Source organism: Mustelus asterias, chromosome 28, assembly GCF_964213995.1.
Source record: "Mustelus asterias chromosome 28, sMusAst1.hap1.1, whole genome shotgun sequence".
In the NCBI taxonomy this organism is placed as follows: Eukaryota; Metazoa; Chordata; class Chondrichthyes; order Carcharhiniformes; family Triakidae; genus Mustelus; species Mustelus asterias.
In genome coordinates this window covers 19,849,991-19,869,082 of record NC_135828.1, presented here as the reverse complement: position 1 = coordinate 19,869,082, position 19,092 = coordinate 19,849,991, and the positions used below count along the sequence as shown (strand labels likewise).

The following is a 19,092-nucleotide window of genomic DNA, read 5'->3' as shown; positions in this document are numbered from 1 at the left end:
CCAGAAACTCAGCTAATGTTCTGGGGACCGGGGTTTGAATCCCGCCACGGCAGATGTTGGAATTTGAATTCAATAAAAAATATCTGGAATTAGGAATCTACTGATGACCATGAAACCATAGTTGATTGTCGGAAAAACGCATCCAGTTCACAAATGTCCTTTAGGGAAGGAAACCTGCCGTCCTTACCCAGTCTGGCCTACATGTGACTCCAGACCCACCGCCTTGTGGTTGACTCTCAACTGCCCTCGGAAATGCCCATTTCAAGGGCAACTGGGGAAGGGCAATAGATGTTGGCCAGCCAGTGACGCCCATGTCCCAGGAATGACGAAGGAAATAAAGGTGTAGAAGGGATGGATGGTATCCATAGGGACACTCACCCAACGAGAGGGGAAGGAACAAAAACAGAAAATGCTGGAAAATCTCTGCACATCTGACATCATCTATGGGGAGAGAATAGAGCCAATGTTTCGAATCTCGATGACCTTTCATCAGAGCTATTCTCTCCCCACAGGTACTGTCAGACCTGCTGAGATTTTCCAGCATTTTCCGTTTCAGGTTCCAGCATCCGCAGAATTTTGCTTTTAGCTAGAGAGGAGAAGGAAACAGGAGGCTAAGAAGTTAACGATTGTCAATTAGTCCTGTCCTGTGCTGTCCGATATAACCATATTAAAATGCACAATTAATCAAGTGTTAAGAAATGCCAATGCAATCTGAGGTATTTATTGTCACCGTGTATGGAATGCTAGGCAAATCAACGTGGGGATTACAGTGAAAAGCAGAAACAAAGGGCGAACAAGGTTTAAAGTGAAGGGGGATATCAGCATTCATTAACTCTTGGATTTAATTAGCATAAATAAAATCAGCTGAATCCTCATAAATACATTATTTTCTCGCAAAGGAACATGATCCAGCTTGTGGATTCTGTCTGGTTCAGACAGCTGACTAAAACGGCCAATTTGCTTATCGCCCCCAGTGCATTGTGGTCCGCTTCACCGCCCATTTTTGTCATTCACTCAGGCATTCACTCCGAGCCGGCACAATAGGGAACACTGAGCATTAGCAGATGTAGCAAGACCCTCATTATCGAAAGGTGCCTGGGAGACTGCCAAGTCCTCCGTTATAATGAGAGCTATTTTATAAGCAAGGTGCATTCATCTCAGCTCCCTCTGTCCATCATTGCCAGCTCATTAGCCTGGGTGAAACTCTTCTATTAATACACAATTCCGGTGGTAGTGAGGGACTCACGGTACATAAGCCTACATGGCAGACAGCCTTGGATTTATTTGTTGCCATTGGCAACCTCCCTCCTTACCAGACAAGTGCAATTTTCTCCCAAAGTGAAGAGCTGCCAGTCGTGTACGCTGCCATTAGAGTCATAGATTCATAGAGGCGTACACTTTGTACATGCAGTTTGAACACGCTAAGACAAGCCTAAGCACTTGGAGCTGTGTTGGTTCATTTCTTTAAAAGGGCGGCACGGTGGCACAGTGGTTAGCACTGCTGCCTCACAGCGCCAGGGACCCGGGTTCGATACCCAGCTTGGATCACTGACCGTGCGGAGTTTGCACGTTCTCCCCATGTCTGCGCGGGTTTCCTCCGGATTCCTCCCGAAAGACGTTCTGGTTAGGGTGCATTGGCCATGCTAAGTTATCCCTCAGAGAACCCGAACAGGCGCCGGAGTGTGGCGACTCGGGGATTTTCACAGTAACTTCATTGCAGTGTTAATGTAAGCCTACTTGTGACACTAATAAATAAACTTGAAACTTAAAAGAAGCTTTAACTTAAAAAGGAACTTGGGTAACTATCCATCAGGACGGATGAATATCATGGAGGTTTTCCTGGTCACCCTCGATCACCCAGTATTTAATCAGTGGTGTTCCCTTGAATGTGAGGAAGTGCTCATTTGAGGGTAAATTGTGCATAATCGAAGGTTTGTTTTACTGTGCCTCTGTGAAGTGTCTTGGGAGATGTTTGGTTGGCATGGTGGCACAGTGGGTTAGCACTGCTGCCTCACAGCTCCCGGGATCCGGGTTCAATTCCGGCCTCGAGTCACTGTCTGTGTGGAGTTTGCACATTCTCCCCGTGTCTGCGTGGGTTTCCTCTGGGTGCTCCGGTTTCCTCCCACAGACCAAAGATGTGCGGGTTAGGTTGATTGGCCATGCTAAATTGCCCCTTAGTGTCCCGGGATGGATAGGTTAGAGGGATTAGTGGGGTAAATATGTGGGGTTACAGGAATAGGGTGTGGGTGGGATTGTTGTCGATGTAGACCCGATGGGCCGAATGGCCTCCTTCTGCACTGTAGGGATTCTATGACCTTCTATTCTATGATGTGTTGGAAGAAATGGTACGAAGGCTCTTAAATAGGCTCATCATCATTGCTTAGATATATATATTTATTTTATTCATTCGTGGGACAAAGACGTCGCTGGCCGGGCCAGCATTTTTTCCCCATGCCCAGTTGCCCTTGAACTGAGTGGCTCGCTGGGCCATTTCAGAGGGCAGTTGAGAGTCAACCACATTGCTGTGGATCTAGAGTCACAAGTAGGTCAGACCAGGTAAGGGCGGCAGATTTCCTTCCCTGAAGGACTTTAGTGAACCAGATTGGATTTTTCCAACAATCGACAATGGTTTCATGGTCATCAGTAGATTCTTAATTCTAGATTTTTTTTATTGAATTCAAATTCCACCGACAGGGTGGCACGGTAGCACAGTGGTTAGCACTGCTGCTTCACAGCTCCAGGGGCCTGGGTTCGATTCCCGGCTTGGGTCACTGTCTGTGTGGAGTTTGCACATTCTCCTCGTGTCTGCGTGGGTTTCCTCCGGGTGCTCCGGTTTCCTCCCACAGTCCAAAGATGTGCGGGTTAGGTTGATTGGCCAGGTTAAAAATTGCCCCTTAAGAGTCCTGAGATGCGTAGGTTAGAGGGATTAGCGGGTATAATATGTGGGGGTAGGACCTGGGTGGGATTGTGGTCGGTGCAGACTCGATGGGCCGAATGGCCTCCTTCTGCACTGTAGGGTTTCTGTGACTGCCCTGGCGGGATTCGAACCCGGGTCCCCCGAACATTAGCTGAGTTTCTGGATTAATGGTCTAGCGATAATACCACTAGGCCATCGCCTCCCCGTTCTTAATCATTGCTTTCTCAAGGGTTGGAGTGGTTTCATCTACAGGCAGGCGAATGCCAAAGAACATCCACTGTGTGCACCACGCTCCAGGGTGGTTAAGGGAGCTGGTTGCGGGTTCCAGTCTCACAATGTGTGCCGTGTTTCACTGAATTCAATAAACGCGGTCATTTCTGGGCAGATATTGGAAAGACATGAACACAAAAGCTGCTGTTCTGTCGTAACGACACTGATGTCCTTCGAGACAATCAGGTCTGGCTTCCTCTGCTCCCACACCATATGGTAATACCTTAAACCATAAATCATAACCAACATATCATTGCTATGCAACACCCTCTGAAGACCCAGCAAGCTACTTATGACAAAAGAGATCATGTCTGGGATTCTCCCTGCAATGCAGTGTGCCGGGAGACAACAGTGGGTGGGCAGCTATTCGCGAGGGCCAGTCGCGGGTCTCCCACGCGCTTTTATTTAGCGCAATCAGCTCCGCTGCGATCATTTGGAAACGTCTTGGAAATTGATTAGTGGGCCTGGGACAGTATTCTCCGGGCCCCCTGGCATCTCCCCCCGCCCTGCCCGGGAGTGGTTCCCGCCAGCGGGGTTTACAACTGCTCCCCACTATCAGGGAACAGGCATCCTCATCCTGCTGGTGGGGACAGAGGTCGTTGAGGGCCCCCCCCCCCCGCCCCGGGAGGTTGGGGGCAAGGGGGATCCCCCTTGGGTAGTGCCAGCCTGGTAGTGCCAGCCCGGCACCTTGACAATGCCCACTGGGCACCTAGCAGTGCTATGGGGGTGGGGCCAAAGAGGGTGGAGCATATTGGGCAGTGGGCCTATTGGGTGTGATCAGTTGTGTGGGGGGTGGGGGGGGAGGTGGGGGGGGGTGGAGACTGCTACCATTCTGCAAGCAGGATACGTGGGAAAGGGGGGGAAGAAGAATGATCGAGGCTGGTAACGGGGGGGGATAGATCGAGGCTGACCTGGGGGGTGTCTGATAGGCCAGCAACCAGGGGTGGGGGTGTTGGGAAGGCTGGCGATCAGGGGTGGGGGTGTCGGGAAGGCTGGCGATCAGGGGTGGGGGTGTCGGGAAGGCTGGTGATCAGAGGCATTGCAGGGCAGGCCAGCGATTGGAGGCCAGCGATCGGGAGGCCGGACATAGGTTGGAAGGGGGCCCACTGCGCATGCGCCAATCTCTGCTCTGACAGATTGGCGCATGCGCAGTGGCCCACTCAGCACTATGCTGCCAGCCTCTCGGGTGGAGTGAGGCCCCGCCCATCACTTTCAGGAGTGAATCAGTCCGAGGCACTCTGTGATGCAGAGTGCCGGAGATTTAATCTGGTAAACACGCCCAAAAAACTGGCGGGAAACACTCCCGCTTTCCCACCCCTCTTTGCTCTTTGTTCTAACATTGACTGTGAGAGCCTCTGTGTCCAAAGTGTCAATATTTCTTTTGTTTTTACTATTTGAAGTTGATGACATTTCTATTAATCTATAAATGATGAAGCATTTTCTAGAACTCGTTATGAAATATTCGGTGTGTATTAAATGTATTTAATCTTATTGATGGGGTTACGGTTAGTGAACAAGCCCGGTTTCAATCTTGCGGCCCACTGAGATGAAGGAGGGCCGCTCATACAGCCCACTCACTAGCCTAGGTTGCCCATCACTGCTGTAAATCCTTCTGGACATGGCCGGTGGTAAGAGTGAGAGAGTTTCCTGGCCAGATACAATGCAGAAAGCAATAGCCAAATGCTGCAGGACTTTAGCAATCCAGTGTTGCCATGGTCACCTGCAGGAGGAGAATAAGGGGCCTTAGGAAAGTTTTGAGCGTTGAGAGTGCTGCAATCAAGGTGGTAGCTGGTGTGAACCTATGGAATTCTCTACCACAGAAAGCAGTTGGGGCCAGTTCGTTAGAAACGTTCAAGAAGGAGCTGGACGTGGCCCTTGCGGCTAAAGGGATCGAGGGGAATGGAGAGGCACGGTGGCACAATGGTTAGCACTGCTGCCTCACAGCACCAGGGACCCAGGTTCGCTTCTGGCCTCGGGTCACTGTCTGTGCGGAGTTTGCACATTCTCCCTGTGTCTGCGCGGGTTTCCTCCGGGTGCTCCGGCTTCCTCCCACTGTCCAAAGATGTGCGGGTTAGGTAGATTGGCCATGCTAAATTGTGATTAGTGTCAAGGGCACTAACAAGGCAATAATGTGAGGTCACGCGGATAGGGCTTGGGTAGGATTATGTTTGGTGCAGGCTCGATGGGCTGAATGGCCTCCTTCTGTACTGTAGGGATTCCTTGATTCTATGAGAGAAAGCGGGAATGGGATAGTGCACGATCATATTGATGCAGGTGCAGGCTCGAAGGGCCGAGTGGCCTACTCCTGCACCTATTTTCTATGTTTCAATGTTTCTGTGTTAACGTCTGTTCTTGGAATGATTTACACCTTTGAAGGGGTTATTCCAGCATTTCACACTCCCAAAGGACACCATCATTGTACGGGACGGGGGTAGGAATTAGGACTACAACAATGAAGCCTGAGCAATTCAAATTTTAGCAATCTGAAAGTTCCAGTTTCAGGGCTACAATCAAACGTTTATGAAAATCGGGCCTGGAATTCAGTGATTTTTATTTGATGCCACTGAGGTATTTTACAGAATTCCATATCAGTACTGCACCTATTAGGTCCATCCGTAAACAAAACTTGGGAAGGAATTATTTACCTCATATTTGTGATCAACTCTGATTTATTACAATCTATTAATCTTGCTAGATCAAAACGTGTTTATGTTAGCGTTTACCAGCTGTCGATTAATCAGAGTTAGCCCTTCCTTTGCCTGCCAGGGGTTACAGTGATTGGCTGGACTCCATTAGCGTAACTGCCACTTGATGTCGAACTGCTTTCTAATTTTGTTTCAGGCTTAATGCTAATTTGTAAGCAAATAGCTTGGCTGAAATATCCCTGAGTGAGCAAAACCACTTAATTAGCAAACGCTCGACGAATGAAGGCCGGACTTTGAAACAAATTGTTTTCTCGAAAGATGTCAACAAGGCAGGAAAAAGGCAACATTACCCTCAGCCTCCAGAGGTGGCAGCACTGTGCCAACAATCTGTCTCACTGGACAGCCGCCATTTTGTTTGGTCAGAGTGTGGAAATTAAATTGTAATTCCAGCTCTGGCCAAATATTTAATTCACTTTGTTCTGCACGCTCACTTCAAATAAAGCACCATGGGGTTGCTGGGTTTGTGGAACTATAATTAAACACAGTTCAAAAATGCAGATGTTGGTGTGGAAATAAGTTACAACAAGCAAAGGCGGGCAACTCTGTCAGCAAATATGATAAGAACATAAGAATTAGGAGCAGGAGTAGGCCATCTAGCCCCTCGAGCCTGCCCCGCCATTCAATAAGATCATGGCTGATCTGATAGTGGTTTAGTTCCACTTACCCGCCCGCTCCCCATAACCCTTAATTCCCTTGCAAGATTACAAGACTGTACTCACCTGAAGAAGGAGCAGCGCTCTGAAAGCTCGTGATTCCAAATAAACCCTGTTGGACCTTAACCTGGTGTTGTGAGACTTCTTACAGCAAATATGGAAACAAGGCCTTATTGAGGTCAGCGGTTGCGCATTCAGGAAAGAGACTAATCTAAACCTTGTGTCAGTTTCATAAACACTGCATTCCCTGCCTTGGCCACAGAATGAAACACCGACAAGTTACCATGACAAATACCAAAAAAAAGATATGTTGACATATTACACTAATGAAGGAGATGGTTTTCTATTGGGTAAGAAAGGGCAAAAAGCTATGCTATGATTGGTGGACTATGTATGCAAATGAAGGATTAGGAAGTTGCTTGCTTCTCATTTGCTGTAATTAACTAGAACTGCTAATTATCTGTATGAATCAACAGAACACCATTGTGAAATTCACTGTGTCTGTTCTCCTTGCGAGCAAGTGATAAAAGTTTAGGAGATTTGAGTACTCATCGTGTATTGTCTGGTTAATCCTCAATAAGAGTGAGGTGAATTGTTGCCTGTACAAGTCAGCCATATAGTTCCCTAAAACGGGATCATTCCCAGTATGGAGAACAGTGTTGTTTGTAAATTCTTGGGATGTGAGTATTGCTGGCAAGACCAGCATGTCTAATTGCCCTTGAGTTGGTAGTGGGAGACGCCGTGAGTTAGGAAGGAACCTTGGTGAGTTGCTGCAGTTACTGCATCTTGTAGATGGTACACACTGCTCTCACGGTGCACCAGTAGTGCAGGGGTGTGAATGTTTAAGGTGGTGGAGAGCATGTTCATCAAGTGGGCTGCTTTCTCCTGGATGGTGTCGAGCTTCCTGTGTGTTATTGGAGCTGCACCTATCCAGGCAAGTGAATCATAGAATTCCTACAGTGCAGAAGGAGGCCATTCTGCCCATCGAGTTTGCACTGACAACAATCCCACCCAGGCCCTATCCCCATAACCCCACATATTTACCCTACTAATCCCCTGACGCTAGGGTCAATTTAGCATGGCCAATCAACCTAACTCGCATATCTTTGGAGTGTGGGAGGAAACCGGAGCACCTGGAGGAAACCCACATAGAATTGGGGAGAACGTGCAAACTCCACACAGACAGTGACCGAGGCTGGAATTGAACTTGGGTCCCCTCATTCCAAAATATTTAATTGGCTGCCAAATCATTTGGATCACCCAGGGTTTACGTACAAATGTTGGTTTGTTCCTTACATTTCAGGGGTGGGGGGTGCTGTTGGTATCTAAGAGAGAGGGAGTGGATTAATGATTAGGATGTTAACCAGTGATGGGCAACCTTGGCTAGTGAGTGGGCCGCATGAGTGGCCCTCCTTCAAATCAGTGAGCCCCAGGGTTGAAATGGGACTTGTTCACTAACCATGACCCCATGAATAAGATTAAATATATTTAACACACACCGATATGGGCGGCACAGTGGCACAGTGGTTAGCATTGCTGCCTCACAGCGCCAGGGACCCGAGTTTGATTCCCAGCTTGGGTGACTGTCTATGCAGAGTCTGCACGTTCTCCCCGTGTCTGCGTGGGTTTCCTCCGGGTGCTCCGGCTTCCTCCCACAGTCCGAAAGACGCGCTGGTTAGGTGCATTGGCTGTGCTAAATTCTCCCTCAGTGTACCCAAACAGGTGCCGGAGTGGGATTTTCACAGTAACTTCATTGCAGTGTTAATGTAAGCCTACTTGTGACACTAATAAATATTTAAAAATCATAACAAGTTGTAGAAAATACTTCACCACGCAAACGTTAATATAACTATGAACTTCAAATAGTCAAAGCAAAAGGAATATTGACACTTTGGACACAGAGGGAGCACACGGCTCTCACAGTCAGTGTTGTGAGCGATCAGCACACACCTCACCTCACTCACCCTTGCTTTACGTGCGAATCGCTTCAGTCACACCGGTAGGAAAAAAACTACACAGACAGGAATCAGCGGAATGTGGCAACCCCGCGCGTGGGGCAATGGTCAACAAAATGTCTTGTAGGAGCCGCACTCAGAACCCTGATGGGCTGCAGGTGCCCCCTCCCCCCCCCAGGGCTGCAGGTTGCCCACCACTGAGTTGGACCCATTGTCAGAACACAATTCCAACCAGCTGGAATCTGTGCACAGATGTTTGCCTGTACCTGTTCCTTGAAGGACTGATTGGCCCCCTCGGAAAGTTCCAGAATGTTCCTACCTTATTTCACGCCAACTTTTATTTTTTTCCATTTTTCCCACTTTTCACCATTCCCTCTGACTTTTCATCGCGTTAGCCATTTGTTTATCCTTTTTGCCTTTCTTTCCCCCTTCAGGGAGGTGACCGGCCAGCTTTGTGCTTTTTCCAAATAGCAATAGGAAGGTCACTGAACGCATTAAATTCCTCTCAGAAACTGGGCTCTTTTCGAGCTCTCATTTATCTTTCAATTTTCGTTCGACACTCGAAACGTCACCTGACCTATTTTCTTTTCAGATTGGCTTGCTCTGTTTCTCCAGTGTTTTGTGTTAGATTTTCAGCAATGGCTATTTTTAATTTGGAAAGGAAAGGAAATAGGAAGGAAGACTTAGAATCATAGAATCCGACAGTGCAGAAAGAGGCCACTTGGCCCATCGAGTCTGCACCGACCACAATCTCACCCAGGCCCTATCCCACGTATTTACCCTATTAATCCCCCTAACCTACACATCTTGAGACCCTAAGGGGCAATTTAGCATGGCCAATCTACCTAACCTACACATCTTTGAACCCTAAGGGGCAATTTAGCATGGCCAATCTACCTAACCTACACATCTTTGGACCCTAAGGGACAATTTAGCATGGCCAATCCACCTAACCCACACATCTTTGGATATTATGGGACAATTTACCATGGCCAATCCACCTAACCTAAAGTAAAGTTTATTTATTAGTCACAAGTAGGCTTACATTGACATTGCAATGATGTTACTGTGAAAATCCCCTCGTCGCCACACTCTGGAGCCTGTTCGGGTACATTGAGGGAGAATTTAGCATGGCCAACATACCTAACCTACACATGTTTGGAGTGTGGGAGGAAACCGGTGCACCCAGAGGAAACCACACAGACATGGGGAGAACATACAGACAGTCACCCAAGGCCTGAATTGAACCCGGGTCCCTGGGGTTGTGAGGCAGCAGTGCTCACCACTGTGGCACCTTGATTTATATAGCTCTATTCAGCACTCCAGGAGCCCCCTCAAAACATTTTACAACCAATGAAGTACTTTTGAGGTGTAGGAAATGTGGAAGATAATTTTGTACACAGCAAGATCCCACAAGCAGCAATGTGATAATGACCAAGTAATCTACCATAGCTGAGGGTTGAGGGGACAGCTATTGGGACAGGAAACCTGGGAGAGAAGAAATTCTTTGAAATGGAGATGGGATCTTTCAAGACAATCTGTGAGGGAAGAGGGGACCCCAGTTTAATATTTCATCCAATAGCTCATATTCACTCCTTTTATATTCATTGATGGGACATGGCCGTCGCTGGCTGGGCCAGCATTAATTGCCCATCTGAAGTTGCCCGAGGGCAGTTGAGAGTCAACCACGTTGCTGTGGCTCTGGAGTCGCATGTAGGCCAGACCAGGTAAGGACAACAGATTTCCTTCCCTAAAGGACAGTAGTGAACCAGATGGGTTTTCCCGACGATCGACAATGGTTTCATGATCATCAGTAGATTCTTAATTCCAGATTTTTTTTGTTGAATTCAAATTCCACCATCTGCCGTGGCGGGATTCGACCCCGGGTCCCCAGAACATTAGCTGAGTTTCTGGATTTATAGCCTAGGCCATCTCCGACTCCTTCAGTGCTGCCCTACAGTGTCAGCCAAGATGTTGTGCTCATGTGTCTGGACTGGGGTGTGATCATTCTTAATGAATTAACCTGTGCGCTGGAATGATGACACCTGATCTGAGAATTCCAGCTATTAACATTGAATAATTCATGGCTGTTACATGCAAAGTAGTTCTATAATAACCTCAGCCTTGTTGCTGCTTTGGGGTTCTGCAGGGCAGATTTCACCACACCAGAAGCACCACTGCCTGTGCATACGATAGCTAAGTCAGAGGCTGGGAATTTTTGCAGCATTTATCCCACCTCCTCACTCCCCAAAGCCTGTCCACCATCTACAAGGCACAAGTCAGGAGTGTGACGGAATAATCTCCACTCTAAGGCGGCACAGTGGTTAGCACTGCAACCTCACAGCGCCAAGGACCCGGTTTCGATTCCCGGCCTCGGGTCACTGCTTGTGTGGTTTGCACGTTCTTCCTGTGTCTGCGTGGGTTTCCTCCGGGTGCTCCGGTTTCCTCCCACAGTCCAAAAGACGGGGCCAGTCAGGTGCATTAACCAGCTAAATTCTCCCTCAGTGTACCCAAACAGGCACTGGAGCGTGGCAGCTAGGGGATTTTCACAGTAACTTAATTGCAGTGTTAATGTAAGCCTACTTGTGATACTAATAATTAGATAAGAGAAGATGGTGGTGAGCCCCTTTCTTGAATGGCTGCAGCCCATTCGGTGTAGGTACACCCACCGTGCTGTTAGGGAGTTCCAAAATTGTGACCCTGCAACAGTGAAGGAACGACGGTATATTTCCAAGTCAGGATGGTGTGAGGCTCCGAGGGGAACTTGCAGGGGGTGGTGTTCCCATGTGTCTGCTGCCCATTGTCCTGCTAGGGGATGGTGGTTGTGGGTTTGGAAGGTGCTGATGAAGGTGCCTATGAAGGAGCCTTGGTGAGTTCCTGCGGTGCATCTTGTAAATGCTACACACTGCTGCCACTGTGCGTCAGATGTGCATGAATAAGTCATGGGAGAATCAGAGGAGGCTACTTTAGCTGAAGCCATCAATAGAAGGGTTTCCGCTTACCTTTTCTATCCCAAGCTGCGAGTTGGAGCCTCTCCCCTGGAGCATTTCCGGTGCCGTAAAGGTGTAAATGTCTCCGCCCGAGACATTGCTTCGAAAGGACAATCCGCTGCTTGCTGACAGCAGCACCGACCACGGACAGATAATATAACTGAAGGGAATGCCTGTGAAGCGGTGCAGAAAACAAGAACAGCGATGAGCTTTCTTTGAGTGAATTAATGCAAGCTCGTCAGTCCGTTATTGAGACTGTGGGAATCTCCGTACACAGCGACGCTCAGTTTAGACAGAATTAAATCTTGATGATGATGGGATTTATTGCACATCAAAATGCCAAACAAACATAGAAACTGGAAACAGGAGGAGGCCATTCGGCCCTTCGAGCCTGCTCCGCCATTCATCTTGATCATGGCTGATCATCAAATTCAATATCCTGATCCCCCCTTCCCCCCATATCCCTCGATCCCTTCAGCCCCAAGAGCGATATCTAATTTCTTCTTGAAATCACACAATGTTTTGGCCTCAACTACTTTCTGTGGTAGTGAATTCCACACATTCACCACCCTCTGGGTGAAGAAATTTCTCCTCACCTCAGTTCTAAAAGGTTTACCCCTTATCCTCAAACTATGATCCCTAGTTCTGGACTCCACCACCATTGGGAACATTCTTTCTGAATCTACCCTGTCTAACCCTGTTAGAATTTTATAAGTTTCTATGAGATCCCCTTTCATTCTTCTAAACTCCAGTGAATATAGAGTCATAGAGGTTTACAGCATGGAAACAGGCCCTTCGGCCTAACTTGTCCATGCCGCCCTTTTTTTTTTAAACCACTAAGTTAGTCCCATTTGCCTACATTTGGCCCAAATCCCTCTATACCCATCTTATCAATGTAACTGTCTAAATGCTTTTTAAAAGACAAAGTTGTACCCGCCTCTACTACTACGTCTGGCAGCTTGTTCCAGACACTCACCGCCCTCTGTGTGAAAAAATTGCCCCTCTGGACACTTTTGTATTTCTCCCCTCTCACCTTAAACCTATGCCCTCTAGTTTTAGACTCCCCTATCTTTGGGAAAAGATATTGACTATCTAGCTGATCTGCACCCCTCATTATTTTATAGACCTCTATAAGATCACCCCTCAGCCTCCTACCCTCCAGAGAAAAAAGTCCCAGTCTATTCAGCCTCTCCTTATAACTCAAACCATCAAGTCCCGGTAGCATCCTAGTAAATCTTTTCTGCACTCTTTCTAGTTTAATAATATCCTTTCTATAATAGGACGACCAGAACTGTACACAGTATTCCAAGTGTGGCCTTACCAATGCCTTGTACAACTTCAACAAGACATCCCAACTCCTCTATTCAATGTTCTTACAGATGAAACCAAGCATGCCAAATGCCTTCTTCACCATTCTGTCCATCTGTGACTCCACTTTCAAGGAGCTATGAACATGTACCCCGAGACCTCTTTGTTCTGTAACTCTCCCCAGTGCTCCACCATTAACTGAGTAAGTCCTGCCCTGGTTCAATCTACCAAAATGCATCACCTTGCATTTGTCTAAATCAAACTCCATCTGCCATTTGTCAGCCCACTGGCCCAATCGATCAAGATCCTGTGGCAATTGGAGATAACTTTCTTCACTGTCCACTATGCCAGCAATCTTGGTGTCATCTGCAAACTAAAATGCCTCCTAAATTCTCATCCAAATCATTAATATAAATGACAAATAACAGTGGGCCCAGCACTGATCCCTGAGGCACACTGCCGGTCACAGGCCTCCAGTTTGAAAAACAACCCTCTACAACCACCCTCTGTCTTTTGTCAAGAAGCCAATTTTGTATCCATTTAGATCCTCACCCTGGATCCCGTGAGATTTAACCTTATGCAACAATCTACCATGCGGTACCTTGTCAAAGGCCTTGCTAAAGTCCATGTAGACAACATCAACTGCACTGCCCTCATCTACCTTCTTGGCTACCCCTTCAAAAAACTCAATCAAATTTGTGAGACATGATTTTCCACTCACAAAGCCATGCTGACTGTCCCTAATCAGTCCTTGCGTCTCTAAATGCCTGTAGATCCTGTCTCTCAAAATACCTTCCAACAACTTATATAATCCTAACCAACTTCGTCTCTCCTCATATGACAGACGTACCATCCCAGAAGACAGCCTGGTAAACCTTCACTTCACTCCCTCTATAGCAAGGACATCCTTCCTCAGATAAGGACACCAAAACTGCACACAATACTCCAGGTGTGGATTCACCAAGGCCCTGTATATTTGCAGCAAAACATCCCTATCCCTATACTCAAATCCTAAGGCCACTTGCCTTCTTTACTGCCTGCTGCACCTGCCTTCTTACTATCAGCGACTGATGCACTAGGTCAAAGGTGACATCTTACTATGGTCCTGTGAAGCAGTGGTGTTTTGTTGGCACAAATGAGTATCCGAGGGATTCCCTCCCTTGAAGGTTATTAATCACGTTGCACAATACCATTCTTCTATAACCTGCTCCCCGGTTGGTGATAAAACATGTTGTTCCAAGAAACTATCCCAGAAACATTTGATTAATTCCTCATCATGGATCCTCTGCCAACCAAATTTTTCAAATCTATGTTCCCCACGATGATCACCGAATCTTTCTGACAAGCTCCCATTTACCCTGTCCTACCGTGTGGTTACAATTAGGAGGCTTGTACCACTCCCACAAGTGACTTCTTGCCTTTATCATTTCTCATCTCTGCCCAAATTGATTCTACGCACTAGTTTCCTGAACTTTGGTCACCCCCTCTCTCTTCTGCTAATAACATCATTAATTAACAGAGCCACCCCTCCAGATTTTCCTCGCTTCCTGTCCTCCCTAAGTGTCACATATCCTTCAAAATTATTTTTAACTCCAGATTTATTAATTGAACTTAAGTTCCACCAGTTGGCATGGCAGGATTTGATTTGATTTATTATTGTCACATATATAGGTATACCGTGAAAAGTATTGTTTCTTGCACGTGATACAGACAAAGCACACCATTCATAGAGTACATAGGGGAGAGGAAAAGGAGAGGGTGCAGAATGTTACAGTCATAGCTAGGGTGTGGAGAAAGATCAGCTTAATAGGAGGTAGGTCCATTCAAAGGTCTGACGGTAGCAGAGAGGGAGCTGTTCTTGAGTCGGTTGGTACGTGACCTCAGACCTTTGTATCTTATACCCCGACGAAAGAAAGTATAAGAACATAAGAAATAGGAAATAGGAGCAGGAGTAGGCCATCTAGCCCCTCAAGCCTGCTCCGCTAATGTTCCTGCTCCGTATGTCCGGGATGCGTGGGGTGCTTGGTTATGCTGGCTGCTTTTCCAAGGCAGTGGGCAATTTAGCTTGGCCAATCCACCTAACCTGCACATCTTTGGAGTGCAGGCTTGGACATGAAAAAAATTCCATGAGGGCGATGGTAGGAAGGAACAAAGGATTGTATCTGTATGGCACCATATGCAACTTCAGGTTGTGCCTTACCATCAAGTAAGTAAATCTGAAATGCAGCCACTGTTGTAGCATGCAGCCAGATCCAGTGTTTAAAGTAAAAAGTAAACTTTATTTATTAATCACAAGTAGGCTTATATTAACACTGCAATGAAGTTACTGTGAAAATCCCCCAGTCGCCACACTCCGGCACCTGTTCGGGTACACTGAGGGAGAATTTAGCACGGCCAATGCACCCAACCAGCACGTCTTTCGGACTGCGGGAGGAAACCGGAGCACCCGGAGTAAACCCATGCAGACACGGGGAGAACGTGCAGACTCCACACAGACAGTGACCCAAAGCCGGGAATGGAACCCGGGTCCCTGGCGCTGTGAGGTAGCAGTGCTAACCACTGTGCCCCCGTGCCGCCCCAGTGTTTCTGGCAACAAGAAACAATCTGATAAAATATGTTTTAATCACTCGGAAAGCTCGACCCGCTTAAGGTGCACAAATTAACTGCTCGATTATCGACGTTACAACAGCGACTTAAACATAGCGAATTGGCTGCAAAGCATCAGATGGCTTGAGGATGTGCCAGGTAAATGTGAGTTCTTTCTTTATGTAGCTCACGGCAATTTGATTTGATTTATTATTGTCACATGTATTGGTATACAGTGAAAAGTATTGTTTCTTGCGCACTATACAGACAAAGCATACCATTCATAGAGAAGGAAAGGAGAGGGTGCAGAATGCAGTGTTACGGTCATAGCTAGGGTGCAGAGAAAGATCAACTTAATATATGATTTGATTTATTATTGTCACATGTATTGGGATACAGTGAAAAGTATTGTTTCTTGCGTGCTATACAGACAAAGCATACCATTCATAGACTACATAGGGGAAAAGGAAAGAATGTTGACCCTCTCATTTGCAGTCCAGTGAAGGAAACACAAGTCCTACATCTTCATAAACTCCTTTTATTTTCAGATTCAACTCCACATTCACATTACCAACACACAGTGCCACCTGTAACACCTTTATATATCCTGGTGAGTTCTCTTAAACAATTTACGTACAAATTAGGTTAAAGTGGAAGGTTACTGTTAACCCATTCCTAACACAGGAGAATATAGTGTTTCAGTTACAGATAGGGTGTAGAGAAAGGTCAGCTTAACATAAGATAGGTCCATTCAAAAGTCTGAGCAGCAGCAGGGAAGAAGCTGTTCTTGAGTCGGTTGGTACGTGACCTAAAACTTTTGTATCTTCTTCCCTAACGGAAGAAGGTGGAAGAGAGAATGTCCGGGGTGCGTGGGGTCCTTGATTATGCTGGCTGCTTTGCCGAGGCAGTGGGAAGTGTAGACAGAGTCAATGGATGGGAGGCTGATTTGTGTGATGGATTGGGCTACATTCACAACAACAGAAGGGACAAGGTTCTGTTTTGCAGGGAGAACTGGCATTTCCTTGCTGGTATTTTGGGACTAAGGTTACGTTGAATGGCTATGCTAAATTAACCCTAGTGTCAGGGGGGTTAGCAGGGTAAATGAGGGTTACGGGGATAGGGCCTGGGTGGGATTGTGGTCAGTACGCACTCGATGGGCCGAATGGCCTCCTTCTGTACTGTAGGGATTCTATGAAGGCTGTGTTTTTTGTTCCCATGCTCCAGATTGTACTCGGTACTGAACAATACTCTGCAAAAAAATAGACGGTATGTTCTTTATTCATAGAGGACAAGGGAGCCAAGATGTCTACTCCATCAAAGCAGGACATTAAAAAATGTTCAGTGTGGCATTGAAGAGTGTTCTTCCTAAGGCACTGTTCATTAGATCAACAGAGTTTTCTAGTTTGAAAGAATCATTTTGATTTTGGGTCTCATAGAATCCCTACAGTGCAGAAGGAGGCCATTTGGCCCATTGAGCCTGCACCGACAACGATCCCACCCAGGTCCTATCCCCATAATCCTATGCATTTACCCTAGCTAGTCTCCCTGACACTAAGGGTCAATTTAGCATGGCCAATCAACTCAACTCGCACACCTTTGGACTGTGGGAGGAAACCAGAGCACCCGGAGGAAACCCACGCAGACATGGGGAGAACATGCAAACTTCACACAGACTGTGACCCAAGCCGGGAATCGAACCCGTGTCCCTGGCGCAGTGAGGCGGCAGTGTGATGTGTTGGCACTTATGCTATGCTGGGGAAGCCAGTGTTTTAAAAGCTGTGCCACCATACCGCCTGTCATTGTAGACAGTGTCTAGCTGTTGTGTGACCTTCCGTCTGAACACCTTCCGTATCCAAATGCAGAGACTCAGAAAGGTAGGCAGCTCCGTAGTTATCTCTCTGAAGAATTTATTTGATCGTGTGAAGATGTTGTCAGTACGGTTAAGTAATAATTCATGAGGCTTGACCCAGGTCTCCTGGGTAATGTTCCTTCCAAAATGGATGACATTTATTTACAACAGTGTGTTCCAGCAGTAAAGAATGCTGAAAGGACACATGATAAACCCTGCAGTCAACATTCCTTCTCACCTGCATTTTATTTTACGCAGACCAATATTTGTTGACCATCCCCTAATTGCCCTTGAACTGAGTGGCTTGCTAGTTCATTTCAGAGAGCACTTAAGAGTCAAGTGTCCAAAGATGGGTAGGTTAGGTGGATTAGCCATGGTAAATGCATGGGGTTATGGGGACAGGGCATGGGGTGAGATGCTCTTTTGGAGAGTCAATGTGAGCTTTCTTTGCCCGATACAGGGTGGGCAGCTCTCTTTTGGGATAAGGGCTAAATGTTTACCTGGGTGAAGCGTGACCTTTGAATTGCAGGAGGGCTGGTTTCAGCTTTTAAAACACTGGCTTCCCCAGCATAGCAACGGTGCCAACACATCACAAATATTTCTCTCAAAGTCTTTGAGTTAACTATCTCCCCTCTGCGCCGTACACAGCAGTCTGAGGACAAAACAATCTCCTCCCGAGGATCTTGCGACAAAGGGAGCTGCCATTATTTCCCCGTCAATCCATAGATTCTGCACCACTCTCGACACCACAATCGCCACGGAACTGGAACCGCTTTGATTTCTTCATCGGCCCCTGAGCCAGTTTCAGTTTTTAGGCCTTGTTGCGCAGGCGGAGTAGGCCTCAGGAATACAGCCAGAAAGAGCCGCTGTCTTGACGTTCCGCGGATCGTATTGTCAGCATGAAAAGACGAGCTGGGCCGCTTTGCACTCGATAGTTTTCGGGGAGGGGCAGCTGTTTAAGAAAGGAGCGATCGGTTTGGCTCCTTCTCGGGGTGGGGGTGGGGAGCAGGAGAGTGGGGAGGTGCGGGAACGCAGAGACCTGGAACAAAAGCCTTTCATCCCGAAGGGCCTTTGGAAAACCCCCCGTGCAAATATTTTGACGAAGCCTCGAATGAGCTCCTGTATTTTCGACACGAAAGGCCGATGCTGCTAAATGACCTTCCGCTTTGTGCTTTGACAGCTTTGTACTTGTATTTAATGGATGGCAAGTTCATGAATCATATTGGATCGGTTACAGTCGCCGGGCTGCCATTTTCATGCTTTGGAACGCTCAGTCTGGTGACAGCGATATTTCCAAATGGGAGGCTACTTTATATTGCCTCGCTTTCACAGTATTAAAGTCTGCCATAAATCTTTGACCCTGGCGATTGGGCTGTGATTAAATGTGCAAAGCTGAGTGTGTGTTGAGTTGCTTACCTTCCATCTCATCTGTGAGTGTCGCTTTGTGAAACCTTTGGAAGATTTCACTTTGAGTGCAATAGAAGCAAACAATGCGTCACTCCACCCCGACTAAAGATAAAACCACTTTAATACATTAAACCTGGTGACCTGGCGGACAGATCCAGGTGGTTATTTTTAAAAACTGTCCTGTGGGGTAAGTTCCTGATGTGGAGATGTCGGCGTTGGACTGGGGTAAACACAGTAAGAGTTTTAACAGCACCAGGTTAAAGTCCAACAAGTTTATTTGGTAGCAAATGGCATTTGCTACCAAATAAACCTGTTGGACTTTAACCCGACGTTGTTAAAACTCTTAGTAAGTTCCCATCCAGGGCAGAATCTCTCTCCAGCGGCAAGATTGGAGTCAGGAATTGGTGGCATTCTGAAACACTGGCGGCACCGGTGGCACAGTGGCTGGCACT

General features: G+C 47.1%; 1 protein-coding gene across 1 annotated transcript in view; it reads right to left on the bottom strand.

The window, feature by feature from the left end:
- ptpn20 (protein tyrosine phosphatase non-receptor type 20) overlaps positions 1-19,092 on the bottom strand; it is a 322,568-nt gene that overhangs the window by 260,178 nt on the left and 43,298 nt on the right. The window contains exon 3 of the mRNA XM_078199281.1: positions 11,503-11,663. Coding sequence (XP_078055407.1) covers positions 11,503-11,663 — 161 coding nt within the window. The remainder of the gene's footprint in view (positions 1-11,502; positions 11,664-19,092) is intronic.